The sequence below is a fragment of the Suncus etruscus genome, chromosome 4 (assembly GCF_024139225.1).
Source record: "Suncus etruscus isolate mSunEtr1 chromosome 4, mSunEtr1.pri.cur, whole genome shotgun sequence".
NCBI classification, from domain to species: Eukaryota; Metazoa; Chordata; class Mammalia; order Eulipotyphla; family Soricidae; genus Suncus; species Suncus etruscus.
In genome coordinates, this window is record NC_064851.1 from 111433249 (window position 1) to 111458140 (window position 24892).

General features: G+C 36.5%; 1 protein-coding gene across 1 annotated transcript in view; it reads right to left on the bottom strand.

Annotated features, from left to right (window-relative positions):
* The window catches only part of WDR17 (WD repeat domain 17), a 116254-nt gene that overhangs the window by 39773 nt on the left and 51589 nt on the right, over positions 1-24892 (bottom strand). The window contains 8 exon segments of the mRNA XM_049771315.1: positions 290-445; positions 10043-10168; positions 10465-10595; positions 10680-10829; positions 13382-13584; positions 17066-17230; positions 18154-18240; positions 24101-24183. Coding sequence (XP_049627272.1) covers positions 290-445; positions 10043-10168; positions 10465-10595; positions 10680-10829; positions 13382-13584; positions 17066-17230; positions 18154-18240; positions 24101-24183 — 1101 coding nt within the window.

Below are 24892 nucleotides of genomic sequence, written 5' to 3' on the forward strand. Positions count from 1 at the left end.
GTTCCAGCCCCAGAATATATGATTTTACATATTTGGAATAGAAAACATATGCCTAGAAGTTCCTAAGTTATGTTGATGCCAATAGCTAAGAATTATTTTTTCTATTTCTCTCTCTATATATTTTATTTCTATTTATCTCTATCTATACACACAGATCCCAGATGTGTGTATGTATATATAGGATGTATACCTTGCCACAATTAGACCTCGGAGTAAAATAAATTTAAAAGCAAGCATGTAACAAATGCATGTAACAACTACTTTACAAAACTTAATAAAGTCACATTACCTCTCCAAGTTCGATCATAAGCTCACAATATCTCTGAATTTGTCCTAATCTCAAGTGTATTTCAGCAGCTTCCTTCAGTCTTTCCTCCTTTGTTGGTGCACCAATGCCGCCACCAAATTTAGACATTTTGACTGTTGTAAGCTCTTGGGCTTCAGACTGTTAAAAAGAAAATGAAAGTTTCCACATGTTATGACTCAAAGGTTGTTGAAAAGAGACGGTCCAAAAATATCAAAGCATTACAGAAAATTATGCTTTTAAAAGTACATAAATTATGCTTTTAAAAGTACATACTTCTGGAAACTAAATATTCTGAAAAGTGATTACATTTTCTTAATAAATTATCATCTTTAGACATAACATTTCTCTGTGATTTTAAAGAGAGATGGTAGAAGAGAGGCTAAACCCTGTTGCTTTCTAAACTCTCTGGCACTGTGGGCATAGTAAAGAAGCAGTTAGGTAATAATAAGCAATAACAAAGGGCAGAGAACTAGTGGCAAAGATGCTTTCTCACTCTTAGTAGCTCCTGCACTGCTGCCAGACAATATTTTAAATTATCAAGTGTTTCAGTGCTTGGTTAAGTAAGAATTTTTTGTGAGAATTAGTTTCTAGGGTTCAGAGAAATATACAGTAGGCAGGGTTCTTGCCTTGATGGTCCACCCAGATTTGATCAGCAGCACTTAAGATGGTACTTTCAGGACAGTAAGAATTGATCTTTGTGGTAAAGTGCTATGTATGATAACCCTTCAGTAAAAATATTGCAAAACACTGTGTCTTAATGGAAATAAAGAAAGAGTGAGAGAAAATAAAGAGAAAGAAAAAGGAAGAAAGAGGGAGAGAGACAGGGAGAAAGAGAAGAGAGGGAAAGAGAGGAAGCTATCTGACATTAGTAGGCAAGCAGAGAGTTAGAAGTAAACTTGGGACATTGGTAGTGGGACATGTATACTGGTGAATGGTATTATACATGGTATTACTGAAACTCATTCAACTTTGTAACTGTGTATCTCACAATGATTCAAATAAAGAATTTATGTATCAAATAAAAGACTATCTCTGATTTTGCAGAAGCCAGGTCCCCTGTTTGTGATGTCAGGCTAGGAAAATCTACGAAACTACGCCTGCCCAGTGGGGCCCAACTGTGAAAAATTGTGAGTGCTGCCTGTGTGTGTCTGTCTATTGTCCTGTCATGTGAACCTCTTGGGAGTGGGCCGAGAAGAGGCTCCAGAAAACTCGCTCTCCCAGAGGCACATTCTAGGGCGGAACGCCAAGGAACTACTCCATATCGTGAAAACCGGCTATAAGCAGTACTTTGCAGAAGCCAGGTCCCCTGTTTGTGATGTCAGGCTGGGAAAATCTACGAAACTAGGCCTGCCCAGTGGGGCCCGACTGTGAAAAATTGTGAGTATTGCCTGTGTGTATCTGTCTACTGTCCTGTCACGTGAACCTCTTGGGAGTGGGCCAAAAAGAGGCTTCAGCAGAGCACTTTGGCTCCGCTTTGCTACGCGGCCATACACTCTTTCTAAGGAAAGAACATGATCGCAACAAGAAAAAATCACATTAAGAACTGTGCTGGATCACTGAAGCCCAGCATTTCTCTCCAGACTGTCTTCTCTGCTGCGTGCTCGGGCCTAAGATTTGATCCTGTGTGAGGCTTCATCCACGGAGGACTCCCCTCCCTTGGAGGCAAGTCAACCCATCCAGAAAGGGAGGAGCCAGAGAAGTGTGGCTGCCTACATCATTTAGCCAATGAATACCACCACAACACGTAAAAAAACCCCACAATACAAGTGTGACAATGGGGAAACAACACAGGCCAGCATCAGACATAGAGAATGAAGATGACAATTCTGATGACCAGATAATGACGAACCAAGTAATCAACCTCTCAGATAAGGACTTTAGACAAGCAATATGGAAGATGCTCAAAGAACTCAAAGAAACCATGGATTGAGTTGAACAGAACACTAATAAGAACCAAGAAAATATGAAAACAGAAATCACAAAACTCCAAACTGAAATAACATGTCAACTAACAGGCCTGAAAAAGTCAGTAAATGAAGTGAATGACAAAATGGATAAGCTTTGGGACAGGGTATAAGAAGCTGAGAATAGACTTGGTGCTGTGGAAGATGAGATACATAATAATTCCATACAGCTGGAGAGATTGGAAAAAAAACTTAAAGCAAATGAACAGACAATGGAAAATTAGTCAAAGAAGAGAACAGATGAAAATAGAAGTCTATGATAAGCTCAACAGAAACAACTTAAGAATCATTGGAGTCCCGGAGACCCAGGAAGAAAATTTCCATGAAGAATCAACGGTCAAGAACATCATTAAAGAGAAACTTCCAGAGCTAAAGAATATATGTGATCAAATCCTGCATGCTCGAAGAGTACCAACCAAAAGAGACCCCAGAAAAACTACCCCAAGACACATCCTAGTCACAATGACGAATCCCACAGATAGAGACAGAATTCTGAAAACAGCAAGATCAAAAAGGGAAATTACATTCAAGGGAGCATCCTTGAGATTTACAGCAGAACTGTCACCAGAAACACTCAAGGCCAGAAAGCAGTAGTGGGATATTGTGACAAGACTGAATGAAATGAATGCTTCACCTAGAATACTGTACCCAGCAAAACTCACTTTCCAGATTGATGGAAGAATACATGATTTCACAAACAAAAAAACAGCTCAGAAACTTTACAGACTCAAAACCAGTCTTAAGATAAAAACTGAAAGACCTAATTTAAGACAAGACTAACCAAAAGACACACCAAATTTTGATATAAAGATGGCATTAGCTTCCTGGAGCTGGATTTTTAGCAGCACGGGCGGGCAGCTGGCAGACCTCCGTATGTGCCAGCGGCCTTTTGGCCTGGCCTAGGGTGGGGGGCCCGGACCTGGGTCACCCGAACCCCCTCTCCCCCTTTCCTCCGGATCTCCAGGTGGGTTTCTGGGAGGAGCTCATGGGGCACCCTGGGTTTTCCCCACTCCCAGGCCGGCTCCAGAGGTTGGATCAGGGGGTGGCGTTTGATCTGGGGGGTGGCAGATAATTTCTCAGCTATACTCAGGCTGTCACTGGCAATTTCATACCAGTCTACATTTTGAAACCGCGTGGGGGCTAGCCCCCCCCGCGCGATCATATGCTCCTCCCAACCATCAGACCCCAGATTTACCCTTCTTAACTTCAGTAACACACAGCTTCAATCTCTGACCAAAGACATACAGTAGATCTTACAAATCCCAGAACTATTTAGAAGGACATAAATCGAACACATATTGAACACATATATCTTTTGAATATTTTATGATTATTTTCTTTAACTGCTGTAACTCTCTATATATTCTTCTACCATGATGTTTCTATCCACTTTTCATCTTGTCTTTTCTTTGTAAGCTGTTCAGTAAGGATTGTGGTGGAACTGTCCCTCAGTTTGATGCCCATGATTGAACTATGTCATGGAAATTGCTGGTCTTGTTCCTATTGCCTCCAGATGCACCAATAACGCTTCGTGGCATTGATCCTTGTTTGCATAGACACATTAAAATGGGAAAACACTATACATACAGATTAGTTATTATCTAATAAATCTCATTACAATGTACCTTACACCCTGAATATTGATATAATGACCTGGCATAGGCCCCAGTTGAATGGGCATTCTCCATTCACGCTGGAACCAGGCAAGCTATCTACGAAACATCCAAGGTCTTTTATAGCAACAGTTGGAAGCAGTCCTCTACCAGGAAAGACACTACCAAGGGTGTGACATCGACCTCCTAAAAAGACACTTCCGTTTACACTGAGAAGACGTGACAACAACAATGACCTGCGAGAAGACATGGCAACAACGATGACCTGCTCTACAGGACATGGTTCTCTCTATTGCCCCTTAAGTGTGAGGTGAAACGAGAGGATGCTCTGCACCATCCTGACTGCAATATGGGATATGCAGACTCCAGGATCTTTAATACAGAAGAATGATACCAACAACAGAGACTATGTGAGGAATGGAGGTGTATTGCCACTACAGACTATGACTTGAATTGGACAAACTAGTTTGCCTGGAGCCTAGAGTCAGTCCTGTGCCAGGAAACTTCAGGGGTAGGGTTTCCATGTATTTAGACCATAATTTGTCTTTCCATGTCCCTTATGTTTTGGTGGGCCTATGCAAACAAATGCCACTTTAATATCGTTTTTTACTATGTTCTCTTGACTCCAATCCTTAAGAAAAACAACCCATTAAAACTTTTGAGGTTAACTTAAACTAGTAAGCATGTGCATGGAACTAGATAAATGTACTTTGCCCTCAATGTTTAAGATGTTACATAAGTCTAATATCTTTAGATTATATGGTGTGCTGCTAAGAAACAATATGTACTACAACTGGGGATTTGAGGGACAAAGTAATTGTATTATACATGGGTTCAGTTTTGTTTTTCTTAATGTTCTTTGGCTGAAAGTTCAAGGCTGGGATATCATCGATGGAACTACTGAGAATCCTGTTTATGGGTGATTGGGCTTCCACTGTAACTTTACCCTGTCCTCTTTCTTTGCATCTTTGTTGTCATAATTAAAATAATAGAAAAAATAATTAATAAAAAAAAAAAGATGGCATTAAATCCCAGGACAATTCTTTCTCTCAACGTCAATGGACTAAATGCACCAGTTAAGAGACACAGAGTGGCTAAATGGATCAAAAAACTCAATCCAACCTTCTGCTGCCTACAAGAAACGCACCTGAATAGTCAGAACAAACATAGACTCAAAATAAAAGGCTGGAGAAAAATTATCCAAGCAAACAACACCCATAAAAAAGCAGGAGTGGCCATACTAATATCAGATAATGCAAAGTTTATACTCAGGAAGGCTGTAAGGGACAAAGATGGACATTTTATATTAATCAAGGGGTATGTAGAGCAGGAAGAAATAACTCTCCTAAACATATATGCACCGAATGAGGGGCCAGCAAAATATTTAATACAATTGTTGACAAATCTGAAAAATAATATCAATAACAACACAATAATTGTGGGGGACCTTAACACGGCTTTGTCAACACTGGATAGGTCAACCAGACTGAAACCCAACAAGAATATACTAGACCTGAGGAGAGAAATGGAAGAAAGAGGCCTAGTGGATATATATAGGACACTCCATCCCCAGAAACCTGGATACACATTCTTCTCCAATGTACATGGGACATTCTCCAGGATAGACTACATACTGGCACATAAAACATACCTCCATAATATTAAGAGGATGGAAATTTTGCAAGCTACCTTCGCTGACCACAGGCTCTGAAACTATTTGTGAATTCCAAAGGGACACAGAAGAAAAACTTTAACAGCTGGAAGTTAAACAGCCTCATACTGAATAACTGAATAACAAGTGGGTCCGAGATGAAATCAAGGAGGAAATCAAAAGCTTCCTGGAAACAAATAACTATAAAGACACAAACTATCAGAACTTATGGAACACAGCAAAAGCAGTACTGAGAGGAAAATTTATAGCTTTGCAAGCACACATCAGGAAGGAAGAAGGGGCTTACCTGAGTAGCTAAATGACACAGCTAATAGAACTAGAAAGTGCTCAACAAAAGGACCCAAAAATAGGGAGACAGAAGGAAATAACAAAGCTGAGAGCAGAAATTAATGAAGTTGAAACTGAAAAAACAATCCGAAAGATCAACTAAAGCAGAAGTTGGTTCTTTGAAAAAATAAACAAGATTGATAGACCACTGGCAAAACTCACAAAGAAAGAGAGAGAAACTTGATAACTCGTATTAGTAATGAAAAAGGAGAGATCACTACTGATAATGCAGAGATTCAAAGGGTAATCAGAAACTACTTTGAGAAACCCTATTACACTAAAAATGAGAACCTGGAAGAAATGGATAAATTCTTGGACTCTTATAATCTTCCACGGTTGAAGAAAGAGGATGTAGCATATCTAAACACCCCCATCACTACTGATGAAATTAAATGGTAATCAAATGTCTGCCCAAAACCAAAAGCCCAGGCCCAGATGGATTCACTAATGAATTCTTTCAAACTTTCCAACAGGAACTACTACCAATCCTGGCAAGATTCTTTCATGAAATTGAACAAATGGAAACACTTCCAAATAGCTTTTATGAAGACAATATTACCGTGATACCTAAACCAGACAGAGATGCTACGAAAAAGGAAAATTACAGACCAATATCACTGATGAATGCAGATGCAAAGATCTTCAACAAAAGCCTGGCAAAAAGGATTCAATGCCTCATTAAGAAGATTATCCACTACGATCAAGAAGGTTTCATCCCAGGAATGCAAGGATGGTTTAACATCCATAAATCTATCAACATAATACAAAACATCAACAACAAGAAAAATAAAAACCACATGATCATATAAATAGATCCAGAGAAAGCATTTGATAAGGTCCAACACCCATTCTTGATCAAATCAGCAAGATGGGAATGGAAGGAACCTTTCTCAATATAGTTAAGGCCATCTACCACAAGCCAGTGGCAAATATTATCCTCAATGGAGAAAAACTAAAAGCCTTCCCTCTAAATTCTGGCACAAGACAAGGTTGTCCTCTCTCACCACTCCTATTCAACATAGCACTGGAAGAACTTGCTATAGCGATTAGGCAAGTAAAAGATATCAAGGGAATCCAGATAGGAAAGGAAGAAGTCAAGCTATCACTGTTTGCAGATGACATGATACTCTACTTAGAAAACCCTAAAGACTCTACCAAAAAGCTTCTAGAAACAATAGACTCATATGGTAAGGTGGCAGGCTACAAAATTAACACACAAAAATCAATGGCCTTTCTATACACCAATAGTAATTAGGAAGAAATGGACATTAAGAAAACAACTCCATTCACTATAGTGCCACACAAACTCAAATAGCTTGGAATCAACTTGACTAAAAATGTGAAGGACCTATATATGAAAACTATAAAACTCTGCTCCAAGAAATAAGAGAGAAAATGTGGAAATGGAAACACATACCCTGCTCATGGATTGGCAGGATTAACATCATCAAAATGGCAATACTCCCCAAGGCATTATACAGATTTAATGTTATCCCTCTAAAGATACCCATGACATTCTTCAAAGTGGATCAGGCACTTTTGAAATTCATTTGGGACAATAAACACCCTAGAATAGCTAAAGCAATTATTGGGAAAAAGTATATGGGAGGGATTACTTTCCCCAACTTTAAACTTTACTACAAAGCAATAGTTATCAAAACAGCATGGTATTGGAATAAGGACAGGCCCTCAGATCAGTGGAATAGGCTTGAATACTCAGAAAATGTTCCCCAGACATACAATCACCTAATTTTTGAAAAAGGAACAAGAAATCCTATATGGAGCAAAGAAAGCCTCTTCAACAAGTGGTTGGTACAACTGGCTAGCCACTTGCAAGAAATTGAAATTAGACCCCCATCTAACATCATGTATGAAGGTAAAATCCAAATGCATTAAAGACCTTGATATTAGACCGGAAACCATAAGTCATATAGAACAACACATAGGCAGAACACTCCAGGACATTGAGACTACAGGCATTTTCAAGGAGGAAACTGCACTCTCCAAGCAAGTGAAAGCAGAGATTAACAGATGGGAATATATTAAGCTAAGCTTCTGCACCTCAACGGAAATAGTGCCCAGGATACAAGAGCCACCCACTGAGTGGGAGAAACTATTCACCCAATACCCATCAGATAAGGGGCTAATCTCCAAAATATACAAGGCACTGACAGAAATTTACAAGAAAAAACATCTAATCCCATCAAAATATGGGGAGAAGAAATGTACAGACATTTCAACAAAGAAGAAATACAAATGGCCAAAAGACACATGAAAAAATGCTCCACATCACTAATCATCAGGGAGATGCAAATCAAAGCAACTATGAGGTACCACCTCACACCACAGAGAATGGCACACATCACAAAGAATGAGAATAAATAGTGTTGGCGGGTATGTGGAGAGAAAGGAACTCTTATCCACCGCTGGTGGGAATGCCGTGTAGTTCAACTTTTATGAAAAGTGATATGGAGATTCCTCCAAAAACTGGAAATCGAGCTCCCATATGATCCAGCTATACCACTCCTAGGAAAAAACCCAGAAACTCAAAAATATAATACAAAAACCCCTTCCTTACACCTGTATTTATTGCAGCACAATTTACCATAGCAAGTCTCTGGAAACAACCAAGATGCCCTTCAACAGATGAATAGCTAAAGAAACTGTGGTACATATACACAATGAAATATTATGCAACTGTCAGGAGAGATGAAGTCATGAAATTTTCCTATACATGGATGTACACGGAATCTATTATGCTGAGTGAAATAAGTCAGAGAGAGAGAGAGAGAGAGAGAGAGAGAGAGAGAGAGAGAAAGAGAGAGAGAGAGAGAGAGAAACGCAAAATGGTCTCACTCATCTATGGGTTTTAAGAAAAATGAAAAACATTCTTGCAATAATAATTTTCAGACACAAAAGAGAAAAGAGCTGAAATTTCCAGCTCACCTCAGGAAGCTTACCACAAAGAGTGATGAGTTTAGTTAGAAAAATAACTACATTTTGAACTGTCCTAATAATGAGAATGTATGAGGGAAATGGAAAGCCTGTCTAGAGTACAGGCGGGATCGGGTGGGGAGGACAGAGATTTGGGACATTGGTGATGGGAATGTTGCACTGGTGATGGATGGTGTTCTTTACATGACTGAAACCCAAACACAATCATGTATGTAATCAAGGTGTTTAAATAAAATATTAAAAAAAAAAGACTATCTCCTAGTACAGACTCAAGAATAAGCCCTGAGTGTCACCAGGCTGGCTCAAAAACAATACATTAATTAAAGAAAAGAGAAAAAAAAGTTGTTGGTTTTTTTTTTTCGTTTTGGGGTCACACCCAGCAGTGCTGAGGGGTTATTCCTGGCTCTATGCTCAGAAATCGCTCCTGGCAGGCTCGGGAAACCATATGGGATGCCGGGATTCAAACCACTGTCCTCTGCGTCTAAGGCAAATGCCTTACCGCTGTGCTATCTCTCTGGCCTGAAAGTATATTTTTATAAAATCATCCAGTTTTCAATCATGGTACAGATCTCTTGCTTTTCAAAGTTAACGACTGATATTTGATTACAAACTACTTATTTTTTTTAGTCCTAGGAAAGGAGAGTTCTGCATATGATTTTAAGTATTAACCAATTAATAGTTTTATATTAAAATTTATTAATAACTAGGGGCTGGAGATATATTCAAAGGTTTAAGGTGCCTGTCTTTCAATATAGCCAATCCTGGTTCAATTCCAAGCACAAAATATATTCCTTTGGATATAGACAGGAATAGAGCACAAAGCCAGAATTAGAGCTAAAAAGCACTTAGAACTAGAATATAAGCCATTTTAATTAAAATAAAAATTTCAATTTATAGCCTGTAAAGTCGCTGAGAGTAAAATCAGAATAGTGCCTTCTACAATTGCTTCTTAAAGAGTAAAAATAAAGCATTTCAAATAGTTTTAAGTTACTTATGAATAATTTATTATAGTCAATTAAAAAGACCTATATGGCACCCCAAATCTCCTGACTGGTATTTACTTAAGATTTATTTCCTCTGTGTTCACTTATTTTAACTGTATCAACTCAAACCATAAAAATGTTCACAAATATTTTTATTTATAATAGACAAAAAAAAAACCCATAATTTAGGGAGGTTTCAGGACATCACACTACATACTTACAGTTCTAAATTTAATTAGATGTTTCAAATGCATTATTCCTTTACAATAATTATGAGGAAGTAAACTGTCATCTTGCCCTTTTATCACAGCAACTAAATTCCACAAATTTCCACTGACGCCTGGAGGCTGAAAAGTTGACACAGATATAATGAACACCTCTTAGCAATTTATGACACCAAAACAATAGCATAAGCTTAAGTAAAATTAAACATGAATAAAAAATAGCAATGCCACTAATACATTCATTTAGGTCATTTATTATTTTTGAGCTTTCTTTCTTGTCTTACGCATGTATTGTAGACTATGTTCAAAGACACTTGTAAATTGGAATGAGGCATGTAAGTCAGTGGTAGGTGATGAAGGTTGTGATGATTCATTTGGCTGAGGGCAAAATGTTCATGTTTAATCCCTAGAACACTTACTGATAAACATTGGGAAAAACACCTCAGTTTCTTCCCTCGAGGATTTCCTGTTAACTTCTCTATTTCTTGTTTAATATCTCTTGACACTTTACCACACAACAGAGGAGGTGTTCCTTGTTCAATAGCAGAATCTGGAGAATTGACATCATTCAGTGAGAGATTACTCATAAAATGATTGTGTACAATAAAAGATGACTCATGCCTATTTTCAATACCTGTGTTCCCAAAAATTTCTTCCCAGGATCTGTCAGCCAGAATATTGATATATAAAGGTGTGATTAAAGGAGTTAAGGACCAGAGTCTCACTGTGGAATCACGGGAGCAAGAAGCCATAGTGAAGGGGCAGCTGGGATGACACGTTAATCCTGAGGGAAAGAATGAACCTATTTTAGAGGAAGCAACAATAGACAATAATTTTTTATTTCTCAGAAGGATAGGCTAAGATAATAGACAACTGGAGAAAAGATTAAAAGAGTTTTTATACTCCTTTGACATACATAAAATGTATCTTACATTAAAATGGCATTATTTGGATTTGGTAAACTATACTTATGTTTTACTTTCTGACCACTTACATTTCATTGTATTCCTAACTTTTATAAAAACTATGTATGGCTGAGAAAGAAAGGAGAAACTATCCTGATTTCCTAGTGTCCTGACTCCCCTTCACTGTTAACCTCATCCAAAGCCTGCAACCTATATTCATTGCCGTGCTATTTACAATAACTAGAATCTGGAAACAATCCAGATGTCTGATAACATATGAGTGGCTAAAGAAACTATGGTACATATATACAATGGAATACTATGCAGCCATCAGGAAAAAAATGAAATCGTGATAATTTCTTATATGTGGATGGACATGGAAACTATTATGCTGAGTGAAATAAGTCAGAGGGAGAGAGATAGACACACAATAGTCTCATTCATCTATGGGGTTTAAGAAAAATAAAGGAGGGGCTGGAGAGATAGCATGGAGGTAAAGGCATTTGCCTTGCATGCAGAAGGTCAGTGGTTCAAATACCAGCATCCCATATGGTCCCCGAGCCTGCCAGGAGCGATTTCTGAGCAGAGAGCCAGGAGTAACCCTGAGCACTGCCGGGTGTGACCCAAAAACTAACACAACAACAACAACAAAAAGAAAAATAAAGGTCATTATTGTAATAATACCCAGAGACAAGAGAGAGGAGGGCTGGAAGAACCAGTCCATGGTATGATGCTTACCACAAAGAGTGATGAGTTCAGTTAGAGAGGTAAATACACTGACAACTATCATGGCATAGGTAGTAAGTGAGAGAAATAGAATGCCCATCTTGCGTAGGGGGAGAGGGAAATGGAGCACTGGTGGTGGGAATGTTGCACTAGTGAAGGGGAGTGTTCTTTCTTTATAACTGAAATCCAACTAAAAACATGTTTGTAATCATGGTGCTTTTATATAAAGATATTAATTAAAAAACAAACTATATTTTATATATTAAAATAAATGTAATAAAATTTGTATTCTTTAACTATAAAAAGAAAATTGAATAATTGTTAAGATGATTTTGGGTATAATGTCAAAGTCATGTCAGCTGGTTAAGCAAAAGACAATCATAATACCAATAGTCCACATAGGAGTAAAGGATATGATTAATGGGCAAGTGTAAATGATAAAGGAAGAGTCCATTTTAAATGTGAAGGGATAGGATTTTCCTCAATATTCAGTAGCACTATTTTGCAACTGAAAAAATCACTGGGACAAAGCATACGGTTAAAATGAAATGTTGGTGTTATACTGTATAAAATATTTGAAATTTTTAAAATTCTGCTTTTCAATTTATCTCTAGAGTAAAGGAATTGAGAAAAATCTAAGTTCGACATATGAGTCTATGGGTATATGTGATGCAGTTGTGTATGTGTGAATACAGAAATAGGCATCAGGAACTAGTTCCTACAGAGTTAACAATATTAATCTTCTGTTAATTCTGATGATGTATCCTATTAGTATGTTGTTGCATCCTGATATTTTCATAATAAACATACAAGCTTTTAATGAGAAAAATATTTTAAAATAAACTTTGGGAGTGCAACTAACGGTATACTCTCACGTGGCAGATATTGTAAATTCTGTTTCACTACTCTGCTATGACCTGAACTTGATCCTCCCTGCTCTGTGCTTCTACAGAGGTGAACAGTCCCACCCACAAAAGGCTGAGGCAGAGGAGTGGGCTGCTCCTCTTTGCAGCTGCGTGCTTCTTCTAGCCAATGAACCCACACCATAAAATTTAGAAAATAAAAACAGTCTACAAGCGTGACAATGGTGAAACAATGCAGACCAACACCATGAGAATCTGGAAACAATCAGATGCCTTTCAACAGATGAATAGCTAAAGAAACTGTGGTACATATACATAAAAGAATATTATACAGCTGTCAGGAGAGATGAAGTCACAAAACTTTCCTATACATGGATGGACATGGAAACTACTATGCTGAGTGAAGTAAATCAATAGAAGTGAGATAGATGGAGAATAGTCTCCCTCATCTATGGGTTTTCAGAACAATTAAAGGCATTAGGGTAATAATGCCCAGAGACAATAGAGATGAGGACAGGCCCATGCTGTGAAGCTCACTACAAAGAGTGGTGAGTGCATTTAGAGAAATAACTCTATTTAGAGAAATAGAGGTAGAATGCCTGTCTGAAATACAGGTAGGGGGTGGGGGAGGATTGAGGTAGGGGGCATTGGTGGTGGAATTGTTGCACTGGTGAAGGGGGTTGTTCTTTTTATGACTGAAATCCAACTACAATCATGTATGTAATTACAGTGCTTAAAGATATTATTTTGCAAAACATATATAAAATAAAACATTGCAAAAGTACAAAAATATATAACTCAGAAATAAACATTGTAAATATACTGAAATAACTATTTATTACCGTATACATCTGCACCATGATCATACACAGTATCCAAACAGGTTCCGTCTCGAGTGTCCCATACTTTAATAGTATAGTCCCAGCTGCCAGATATGAGCAGATATGGAATCTCGGTATTCCACATTAATCCCCTAACTGGTGCAGTATGTCCACTAAGAATATTTATGCAGGTATCCTGAGTATAATCCCAGATTTGAACAGAACTGAAATAATAATAATAGAATATTGTAGAATAGCATTCAAATTTAATTTAAAGTATTTCTATATTCGTAATGGAACAAAATATTCTTAGCATATTAAAAGGGCATTTTTTGTTTGAAGCTATACTGTTTCTTCTTTTTAGAGTAGTTGGTTGGAAAGGCATATTTAACAAGGCTATTGCTAGATAGTCCAATATATATTTCCTTTTACTAGTAATTTTCAACTTATAGTAAATATTATGCATATATAAATAATAGGTAAATATATATTTGCAGTACTAGAGATGAAAGTCAGGAATTAACACACATAAAGCAATACTTAACAGTTTAAACATTGAAATCTATTACAACAAAAACATCTACAAGACAAAAGCCAGAGAATAAATATGTCTAATAACAAAGATATCATAGATGAAGAACTCAAATATATAATGTGAGATTATAACATGAAGATGTAGGATATTATTTGAAAAATCACACTTTATACTTGTAACAATCAATCCTTTGTAATCAATCCTTGTAATCAATCCTTTAGTTTTGCTTGTCAGGGGCCAGAACAGTGTCGCAGCTGTAAGGCATTTGCCTTGCATATGTCTGACCTAGGACAGACCACGGTTTTATCCCCGGGCGTTCCATTTGGTTCCCCAAGCCAGGAGCGATTTCTGAGTGCATAGCCAGGAGTATCAACAGATGTGGCCCAAAAACCAAAAAAAGAAAAAAAAAGTTTTGCTGGGCAAATATTTAGACTGGAACCATTTTCATAAAACATGAAAAAAATAAATATAATGGATATATATGTTACTTATATTCACTGATTATATCAATAGAGACATTATTGAAATATATTCAAACTCAAAATTAATAGTGTTTAATTTTTACGTGGAGAACTTAACATTTTATTAACAGATTTAAATCAATCTGATGTACCAAGATATCAGTATTCCAAGATATTATACTTAAAGAAAATATATAACAAAAACCCTAGTCTATGACACTCTATTCAAAAATATAATAACCTAATTTGGGGGATTTCTGTTATGTTAGCCTTTATTTTAATTTTCATAACGAATCTTTACAAATAGAATTATATAGTAACCTGATGTATATATGGGGCTGGAGTGATAGTTCAGCAGGTAGGGCACTTGCCTTGCATGTTGCCAACCTGTGCAATCCCTGACATCCTAATATGGAGCACTGATAGTAATTCCTGAGTACTATCAGGAATAACCAATGAGCTTTGCCAAGATCAATAAATAAATACAATAAAATGGTGTGTATAAAATATCTTTCGTGTTATTTATCACAGGGAGCACCAGAATAGGTATTTTCCTTTATATTTCCTTAGTTAAATGAGACCAATATTGACCTTGAAGATCTAATAAATGTTTTCTGTTAAACATAATATAAACTTTTATTTGCTGCACTGGATGCTATAAGTCTGAGATCTCCAAGTTAAAGCACAAGTATTTGTGAGTTCTACGTAAAATAGCATTTATTGATTTCCCTATAATTCTTAATTGTATTTTAAAATGTTAGATAACAACAGAAATACTTTTCATATATATATGGCTATTAACAAAACCAAGAATTAGAATTTAGCAAAGCCTTTAGCATTCATTAGTATTTATATAGGTCAGTAAATTACTTACTGTTCTTACTTTGACAAATGTTCCCTAAACATTAATTGAAGATTCATTTTTCATGTATAATACAGATGGAAATACTTTAATATGGACTTGAAATAAAAACATAATATATTTGCTTTCAGATAATAGACTTTTAAGTAGTATATCAAGAGAGAAGCCATAAAAACACAATTACCTATTGTAAACACTATTTATATAATATTGGGGATTAAAACCAGGGTTACAAATGAGCAAAGTATGCACTTTACAACTGAACCACATTCCCAAGACTCACGATTGCTTTTCTTTTAATATCACACAAATGAGTCTGATCATTCTATGTCTATCCCTCTCCCTCTGACTCATTTCACTCAGTATAGTAATCTCCATATCCATCCATGTGTAAGCAAATTTTATGACTTTATTTTTCCTAACATAACATAAATGCATAGCATTTCATTGTGTAAATGTACCAGTTTATCCATTCAGCTGTTCTTGGGCACTAGGTGCTTTCAGATTCTGGCTACTGTAAATAGCACTGTATTGAACATAGGAGTAAAATAAAATGCATTTTTCTCTCAAAGAATTGCTTCTGAATAAATCCTATTTATGTAAAATATCAAGATCAAAATGCTTGTTCACTGTTGAATTTTCTTTAAATATATGCTAGCTACATTACTTGCATAAACTATAATTTTACAGAATGAAAGGAAACAGAAGGGTGAGGGCACAAGCCTTATATATGCTCATCATCAAATGCATCCCTGGAGGGTCCCCCAGACTCCACCTGATGGCCCAGGTTATCCCTGGCACCCTACAGGGCCAGAGGAGCACCACATTTCTTTTTTTGGTTTTGGGCCACACCCGGCAGTGCTCAGGGACTCCTGGCTATCTGCTTGAAATAGCTCCTGGCAGGCATGTGGGACCATATGGGACACCGGGGCTCGAACCAATCACCTTAGGTCCTGGATCGGCTGCTTGCAAGCAAACGCCCTGTGCTACTCTCCGATCCAATTTTTTTTTTTGAGTCACACCCGGCAGTGCTCAGGGGCCACTTCTGGCTTTACCCTCAGAAATCACCCCGAGCAGGCTCGGTGGATCATAGTGATGCTGGGATTCGAACCATCGTCCTTCTGCACACAAGGCAAACGCCTTACCTCCATGCTATCTCTCCGGCCCGAGGAGCATCACATTTTTAGGATGACTGACTTTACATCAAAGAGGAAGTCAATTGATAGCTGCTGAGAATCACTCTGTGATTTCCCTGGAACAATGTCTTTCCCTGACTCTGGACATCACAAACAAAAACTACAATTTTCCTACCTAAATTCAAAGGATAGTTTAAGTGCTAAGGTGCTTGTCTTGCAAATGGTAGACCATAGTTCAATTCTTGTGATCACATGGTCCCACAACCCCCTGTAAAAGTGACTCCTAATCACAGAGAAAGGAGTAAGTCCTGAGCACCACCAGGTGTGACCACAAAATCCCCCCAAAAACCAATTTTGTAAATTCTAAAATGGATGATTTATTTTTATTCTAATTAAAAAAACAGTAGAGCTGTTTCTAAGGTTTGTTTCATATCTTCTCTTTTCTAGCACATCCTTTAGGATTTTGATTCTGTTGGTTTTATTGCTACTGAGATAGGAATAAACTCTCCATAGTGATCTAAAGTAAGGAGATAAAAATCATGACTTTGAGGCTACTGTTAAGTATGATGAGACTATGATTTTGGTTAATGAAATGTGCCACTTGTTAACAATGTTATTCAAATATTTCCATATATAAGTGGATCACATAAATATATTTCATAAGATGATGCTCATGATTTTAAGTACTAGAACATCCCAAAGTGTTCATACCCATCATCAGAGCCACTGCAGAGAATACCTTCCCTCAGAGGAGACCAGCGGACATGGAAGACTTTTGCTGTGTGTCCACTAAACACTTTCAGGGGTTGATCGGAGCTGGTTGCTGCGTAATACACACGAACATTTTTGTCTTCACAGCCAGTTGCTATCATGTCTCTGGAACAACGTTAATGGCATATTAAAATAAGAAAAAATACTAGACACTACACTTAAAATATTTCTTAGAATTTTATATTTTAAGATTGTTGGAGTTTAAGAAGGGCCTTCAGTGGCTTATGAGATTGGATCACACAGTTGGCAAATTATTAAGTAATGCACATCACCACCACTTGGGGAATTTTTTTTTCTCTGATGAAACTACATATACTCAAGGCTCCCCAGGAGTATGGAAAGTCTCCCAGCACCCAGGTTTCTCCTATGACAGTGAATTAACTGACCTATTCTCTTGTGGGTAGCTCCAATTTTTAAATGCTTTACCTGCCTTACACAACAAAGTATACTCTAAAAACAAATAATCTTTGATTATTCTCTGCATAATGAAGTAAGGTAAGTAACCATTTCTATCTTAATAGCTATGCTTGAAATGGTGTTCAGAAAAATTATGAGGACTAAGTAGGTTTGTGGAATACAGTGCTTGCCAGAACCATTCTTTCTGAGAATGTTCAGTATACTCAAAAATTCTCAAATACACTAAAAAAGCTCAAGATACTCAAACAATCATATAAACAGGCAAGTGCACAGAAGGTAGATTCAATAAAACCTCCTGAAAACTCAGATATTTTGACAACTGTCACCTGGATTAAATATGTGTATTTAAGCCCCTATGCATGAGCAAACCTTCTCTTATAATTTACATGTGAAGATTATATCTGCTGAAAAGGCAAAATCATGAATTTGAAAAATATAATTTAAATAACAGAAATACGTATATGTACATGCAACATTGTTTTATATAAAATGCCTAAAAAAAAGTCCATTATACAGGGTAAATTTATTTTCATCCTATCATGCTCCACATCTCTTGTAGGGAAAATTTACAAACAACTGATGCAATATATTACCTATAGACAATGACTTACTTGTTGTTTTGGCTCCAATCACAGCCAAAAACTGCTGCTGGATGTTTGTATTTGTGTAGCACTTTACCATCAATTGTTCGAATAATACTGAAATAAAAGTGTGGTATTTTAATAGAAAAAATAATGCCTTAAATATATTATTCAAGGGTTTGACTTTAAACTATGCTTAAAATAATGTAATCCAACAGGAGTAAAAATTGAAAGCATGATCAACATTTCAAGGTTTAGAAAATTAAACATTTCAGGATACAGAACTTATGTATAAAGTAAATGGAACAATTAAAAGTACTCTAATATTACTTGCTATAAAATGTTTATATAAAATAATAAACATACCTAAATCATTTTAATATAATTTTATGTATTACATTTAATTTGTGGACTCTGGTTGAGAATATAGTTCATTATCAATTTTAAAACAATTTCCTAACTTTCTTTTCAATTTATATCATATAGTTCCTGGAAGATTGAATGTAGCACTTTTTTCAACATCCAGAGAATTCAGAACTCCAAACTACTAAATGCAAAGATCAATAGGGAAGCTAAAGAAGTCATCTATGTAGGGGATATGGCAAGAGATCCTGGCAAATCTCCAAATCCACCTAAATGCCCAAACCTTATAGATAAGGACCTAAAATCAACATTGAATGATATAGTAATGGAAATCAAGGAGTCACTAGCCAGCGTAATTAGGAAATCAATAAATGAAAATTCAGCCAACTCAAAGAAGAACTTTTTCAGAAGATGAGAAAATCCATATAAATGGAACTGAAGGAACTGAAAAGCATGTTAGCAAGCCATAATACATAATTACTCAGGTGGAGAATCGCATAGAAGAACTTGAAGACAAATTACAAGCCAGCTGGGACTACGAAGTCAAAAAAGAAAGGATGCACAAAACCCTGGAAAATAAAGTAAGGTACTTAATGAACAAAGACAGGAGAAATAATATCTAAATTATAGAAATTCTAGAAGGGGAAGAAAACTGAAAAGGGGAAGAATACTGAGGGAGATAATAGCAGAGAACTTGCCTACCCTCGGGAAAGAGTTTTCTGTACAAATCCAAGTGGCAAAAAGAGTGCCAAAGAAAATAGACCATAATAGAACACCACCAGGATATTTAGTAATCCAAATGTCAAAAAACAGGAGAGAGGGGCCAGAGCGGTGACACAAGCTGTAGGGGTTTGCCTTGCAAACGCTGACCTAGGACAAACTGCGGTTCGATCCCCCGGCTTCCCACATGGTAGTCCCCCAAGCCAGGAACGATTTCTGAGTGCACCCCTTAATGTCACCGGGTGTGGCCCAAAAACAAACAAACAAACAAACAAACAAAAACAGGATATTGAATCTTTAAAGCAGTAAGGGAGAAAAAACCCTCAGGTATAAAGGAAACATCATAAGAATCAAACCAGATCTTCCATTCGAAACAATCAGGTAAGAAAAGAGTGGAATGGCAGATTCAAACTACTGAATGAAAGAAACTTTCAACCACTATCAGAGTCCACTACCCAGCAAAACTCTCATTTACATGGGGGGAAAGATTTAAAGCATTCTCAGACAAAAAAGAACGTGCATATTTGTGCTAACCAAACTTACCCTAAATGAGCTACTCAAAGAGCAATTACACAACCAAATTCCAAATTGTAACAACAACCTTACACAATATAATGGCACAATAGTCCTTTCTGTCAATAGTTTCCTTAAATTTCAATGAATATTAGACTCAGAATAAAGGGCTCATTATGATAATGTCATGACAAAAATTCTAACCTATTCATTTTTTACTTGATTATGTCTGCTAATATAATCTAATGTTTATATCCACACATAGCAATGGAATATGCAACTGTATGCCATAATCTCCGGTTACAGAACTCATTCATTGAATATGTTATTATAATCTGTTTTCAGTTATAGGTAGTTTACCATTATGCCAGAATGCTCATGATTTTAGATTGTTTTTAGGAAAGGACCTGGATGCTCAAGACCTGCTAGACAATATTTTGTGACACAGATTCCTCTTACAGTGCTCATTACCATATCACTTAATTTTCTAGACTTGAAAAGTATAATTGTTTTTAAGAATGCTCTATACAAGATTGATTCTCAGTGTCTAGGTGTGCACATAAGTGTATGTGTTCACCATCTTAATGTCTGTCTAATGTCTGTCTGTAATATGCATATCTGTCTATGTTGTATATTGTCCTTCCTGTTATATATAAACCCTACAACCCCCATTTCTTAGCACCTTATAAATTATTTTCTAGCTCTTCATTCTCTCAACACCCCACCTGTTTATCCCCCCCCCATTAACTCTTTTTCCCCTTCAGTTCTTAACTCTTCATGAAGCAGAACTTTCCCCACAAGCCAGCCAGCTGCCAACCAGCTCTCAAAGTAAAAAGACAAGTTTTAAGCCTGAAAAGAAGCTGACACTGCCTCTGCAGCTGATTTGCTCTTGGCAGTCCCTTTTCTCCCACTTCCCTTCGCTTGCTACCAGATTTGGTTTCTGAAAAGTCCCCAGCTCAAGGACATATCCTGATATGTGACTGCTGGGAGTCATTTTTTAGACTCCACAAGACCAAATCACAGGATGAAGCTGTGCACTGAATTTTACATCCCCACCAGATTATTTCAAAAGGCTTAAAGGGGACATGTATATCTCCTTTGAATTATTTCCTTAGATGTATTTCCTTAATAGGTATAACCCTTATTGTGTACCTTCTTATGTAGTGGCAATTTCCCCCATTTTGGGGAGATCTGTTTAGGAGGGAATTCTAGTAGATAAATTTCTTTAGTATTTTGAGGTCATGTTAGAACCAGGTTATAGGGATTATTTGGCTTGTTATCTTTGCCCCCATATGCACCAATAGTACCTTGTGGCATTGTTCCTTTTTGCATAAGCATATTAAAATGAGAAAATCTTACATGTGCAAACAAGTTCCTATCTAATAGAGATAGGAACACATAAATTTTATACTGCAGTAGGGCCTTACACACCCTGAACACTTGTCATAGTGATTTGGCTTAGCATTCAGAAGATTGGACATTGATCATTCATCCCTGAATCTTCTATCCCATCTATGGAAATAATCAAGATATTCTACACCAACACCAGAAATCATACTTCTACCAGGGAAGGACGTACTGCTGCCCTGGCAATGACTTACTCCAGAGAGAATTTTTATGCCACCCTGACAATTTGATAACAGCAACAACCTGCATTCAGGGCAAACTTCTCTGCATTGCCACCTAACTGTGAGATAAAACCAGAAGACGCTGACATTGACAGGATCTGTACAGAAACCAGGATCTCTAACTACAGAAACTGACAGCAACAACCGTGATTGTGAAGAGCTTTTACTGGGACCACAGAGAAAGACTTCGGGGCTGGACAACTTAGTATGCCTGGAGCCTGTATTTGGTCTTATGCCAGGTTACTTCAAGTTCTCCTTGTTTTTAGGCCAAAGGTTTCCTTTCTATTTCCCTCAGATTTTGCTGTGCCTATGCAAACAACATCAACTGTTACACACACACATACACTCACACACACACACCTTTTATAATGTATTTTTCTTTTTTTTGCTTAATTTTTGTTTTTGTTTCTTGTTTTTTGTTGCTGTTGTTTTTTTGCGTTTCATCCAAACTCAGAAACGTTCAGGGATTACTACTGGCTCTGCACTCAGAAATCGCTCCTGCAGGCTCAGGGGACCATATAGGTTTCCGGGATCCGAACCCCGGTCTGTCATGGGTTGGTTGCATGCAAGGCAAATGCCCTACCGCTGTGCTATCTCTCCAGCCCTTTCTCTCTTATCTTAAAAAAGGGCTTGTCCACCTTCTGCTACAGCATTAATGATTTTATTGGAGATACAATAATTTTCACAAATATACTTGCTATTGAACTTTTTCTTTCTTTTTCCTTCTATTCCATTTTATCATTTAGTTTTTCTTTCTATTTTTTAAATAACTTTGCTTTCTCTCATCTTGAAGCAAATGTATTATGATCAGTTATGTCAATTATGTTGTGCATTTTCTTCAAGTAAAATATAAAAAATACAACAATATATCTACAATGTAGATTGCATGTACTTATTGCACTCAATCCAAATTATTTAATTTTGGTGTATATTTCTTGGTATATTGGGGTGGTTTTGTTTTCGTATTCTTTTGGTATAGTTTATATATTATCTACTTTTAGTAATACAACTAGAGGCTTGAGGGAAATTTATTTCTGGATATCAGTTAATTAGAAATAACTTGAGGTGATTTCATGTTTTAAAAATTCTGAGATATTTTGTCCAAAAGGACAGTTCAGTGGGTATTGCACCTGGAGTGCATGCAGCCCATTGCCAGGTTACAGTATGGTTCCTGATAACTACCATGAGTTATTTCTGAGTGCAGAGCCAGGAATAAGCCCTAAAAACTGTGAGTGTGGTCCCCAACTGTGAACAGCTCAAGTACCAACCGCTCAAGTAATTTGGAAGTTACCAGGCCACATGCTTTATTGGAATTTTTCATAATAATGAAAAAATTTTTCACCTATATATTATATATTACACCTATATGTTATAGGTGTAATATTATGCCTGTTACAGGTATAGGTAATCCTGTACCTATACACTAAACTATAAAATAAAAGAAGCCCAAGCACCCTTATCTCCTATTACCATACTGTGAAGAAAATTTTAAAAAGTTGTGGATGAATAAATGTTTTAAATTCTTTGGAAAAGACTTTCTTTGACAGCTTTAAGATCATCAAATCTTCTGAATATATTGTGGAGCAGTGGTAACCTATGCCTACAAATGTGTGGTCATTATAGATTTTATTAAATAGTATCAAAAATACTAGACACATTAATTATGAATCACTTAATAAAACACAGGTATATATCTAATTTATTGTACTACCTATCATTATAGTGAGCAATAGTTTTAAGAAAAAACACAGAGGTTAGAGCGATAGCACAGAAAAAGGGGCATTTGCCTTGCACATGGCTGACCCATGTTCAATCCCTGGTATCCCATAGAGTCTCCTGAGCCTGCCAGGTATAATTTATAAGAGCAGGAGTATCCCTGAGAGTCATAGGCTATGGCCCCAAACCCCACCCACCCAAATTATTCATTAGTCATTAATTTAGGCAATTCTACTACTGAAATTATTAACTTCCTAGTAAAGATATCTTTACTTTTACTTATTAGCTTTTCAACAGACATTAAATAGTGAGGGTGAGAAAGCTGAGCTGGTATAACATGACCCAACAGGGGACAACTTTTATTATTTCCCCAATCAAGAGGAGTGACTATAGCACCTGTTCACACCTCAAGTCACATGAGTACACTCATGGTGACAAAGTCATATGATTTCATCATAGTGTTTGTTCAGTCAAGACAAAAGCATCTCTTCCATTATACATATACTTGCAAATTTACATGTTCCCGAGTCTTAACAGAATTAGCAAATCACATACACCTGAAACTCAGGGTAAGAGTAGTTAGCTTCTTAAAAAGTCCTTTCTCATATGCATTACTTTATTCCTTCTTGCAAAGTCTGTCTATGATTTTATAAGTAAACTATGTACAAAACTATGAATAAATTTCTAGAGCACTTAATAGTTCTTGAATCTCAAAAATATGATGGGAATTATTTAACTTCTTTATAAAATATTTCTTTAAAAAATTTGGTCTTTTAGTAAAAATTCTCTAGTATATTCATTCATAAAGCAATATTTTTAATTTACTTTAAAATTTATTACAGTATAATTTATGACTGATACATCAATAGGCAATATAACATATGCCCATATGCCTATATAAGTTTTAAATACCCTTATGATAGTTGATAGAGCTATATAAATAGAATCTCATGTTATTTAATATAATTTCTACCATGATACAACTCATATTACCAAATATATCTAATATTCTATATATGTAATTTCATAAAACTTACCAGAAACCATCACTGCTGCAAGTTGCTATTCTCTTGGAATCTTTATGGCTCCAGGCAATACAAAATATTCCATTTTTGCCATGCTTCAAAAAATTCAAAATACTTATCAATAAGAAGTAATTCACCTCTTTTTTCTCCTATTTACTTACTTCTAAGCATTAATTTTCTACTTGAAATTACTAAACTTGTTAGGTAATGCTAACATACAATTTTTGTTTATCAATCATAGGCAGCTGTACTGTAACCAAATGTCAGGCTGTCACACTTAAGCAACAAAATCATGATTTACATTATAAATTGGGTGGCACAGGTGCATTTTTTTGGTGGACACAGGTAAATATGCTTCTTAAAACAATTGGTAAGATTAAATCATACTGTGTCCTTCCTTTAGTCCCAACTTTGCTCTTTTTACCTCTATGGAGGTTAAGATGATTTGTAAGACAAACACAACCAAAGTTTTCTCATTGAATGTATGGAGTGGCGGCTTTATGCAGTGTTCACTTATCCCTATGAAAAATATGTGGCTCTTCATTTCTCTCAATCTGTAGATTAGCTAAGCAAAGAAGGACTTACTGTATTATAATGAGTCCTGCTTAGCTATTTTTCTCCATATTAATTGTCACAGATTGAAATTATTGAACATAGGTCACAGGTTTGCCATGGAATGTTGAATGGTAAGATTAGACTGAAGACATGTCCTTGATGCTAAGACATGAGGCTCCAAGGACTAACTACGAGTATGTTAGTGCTCAGGTCATATACTTTAGGTCACAAGATGCCAAGATGACATTA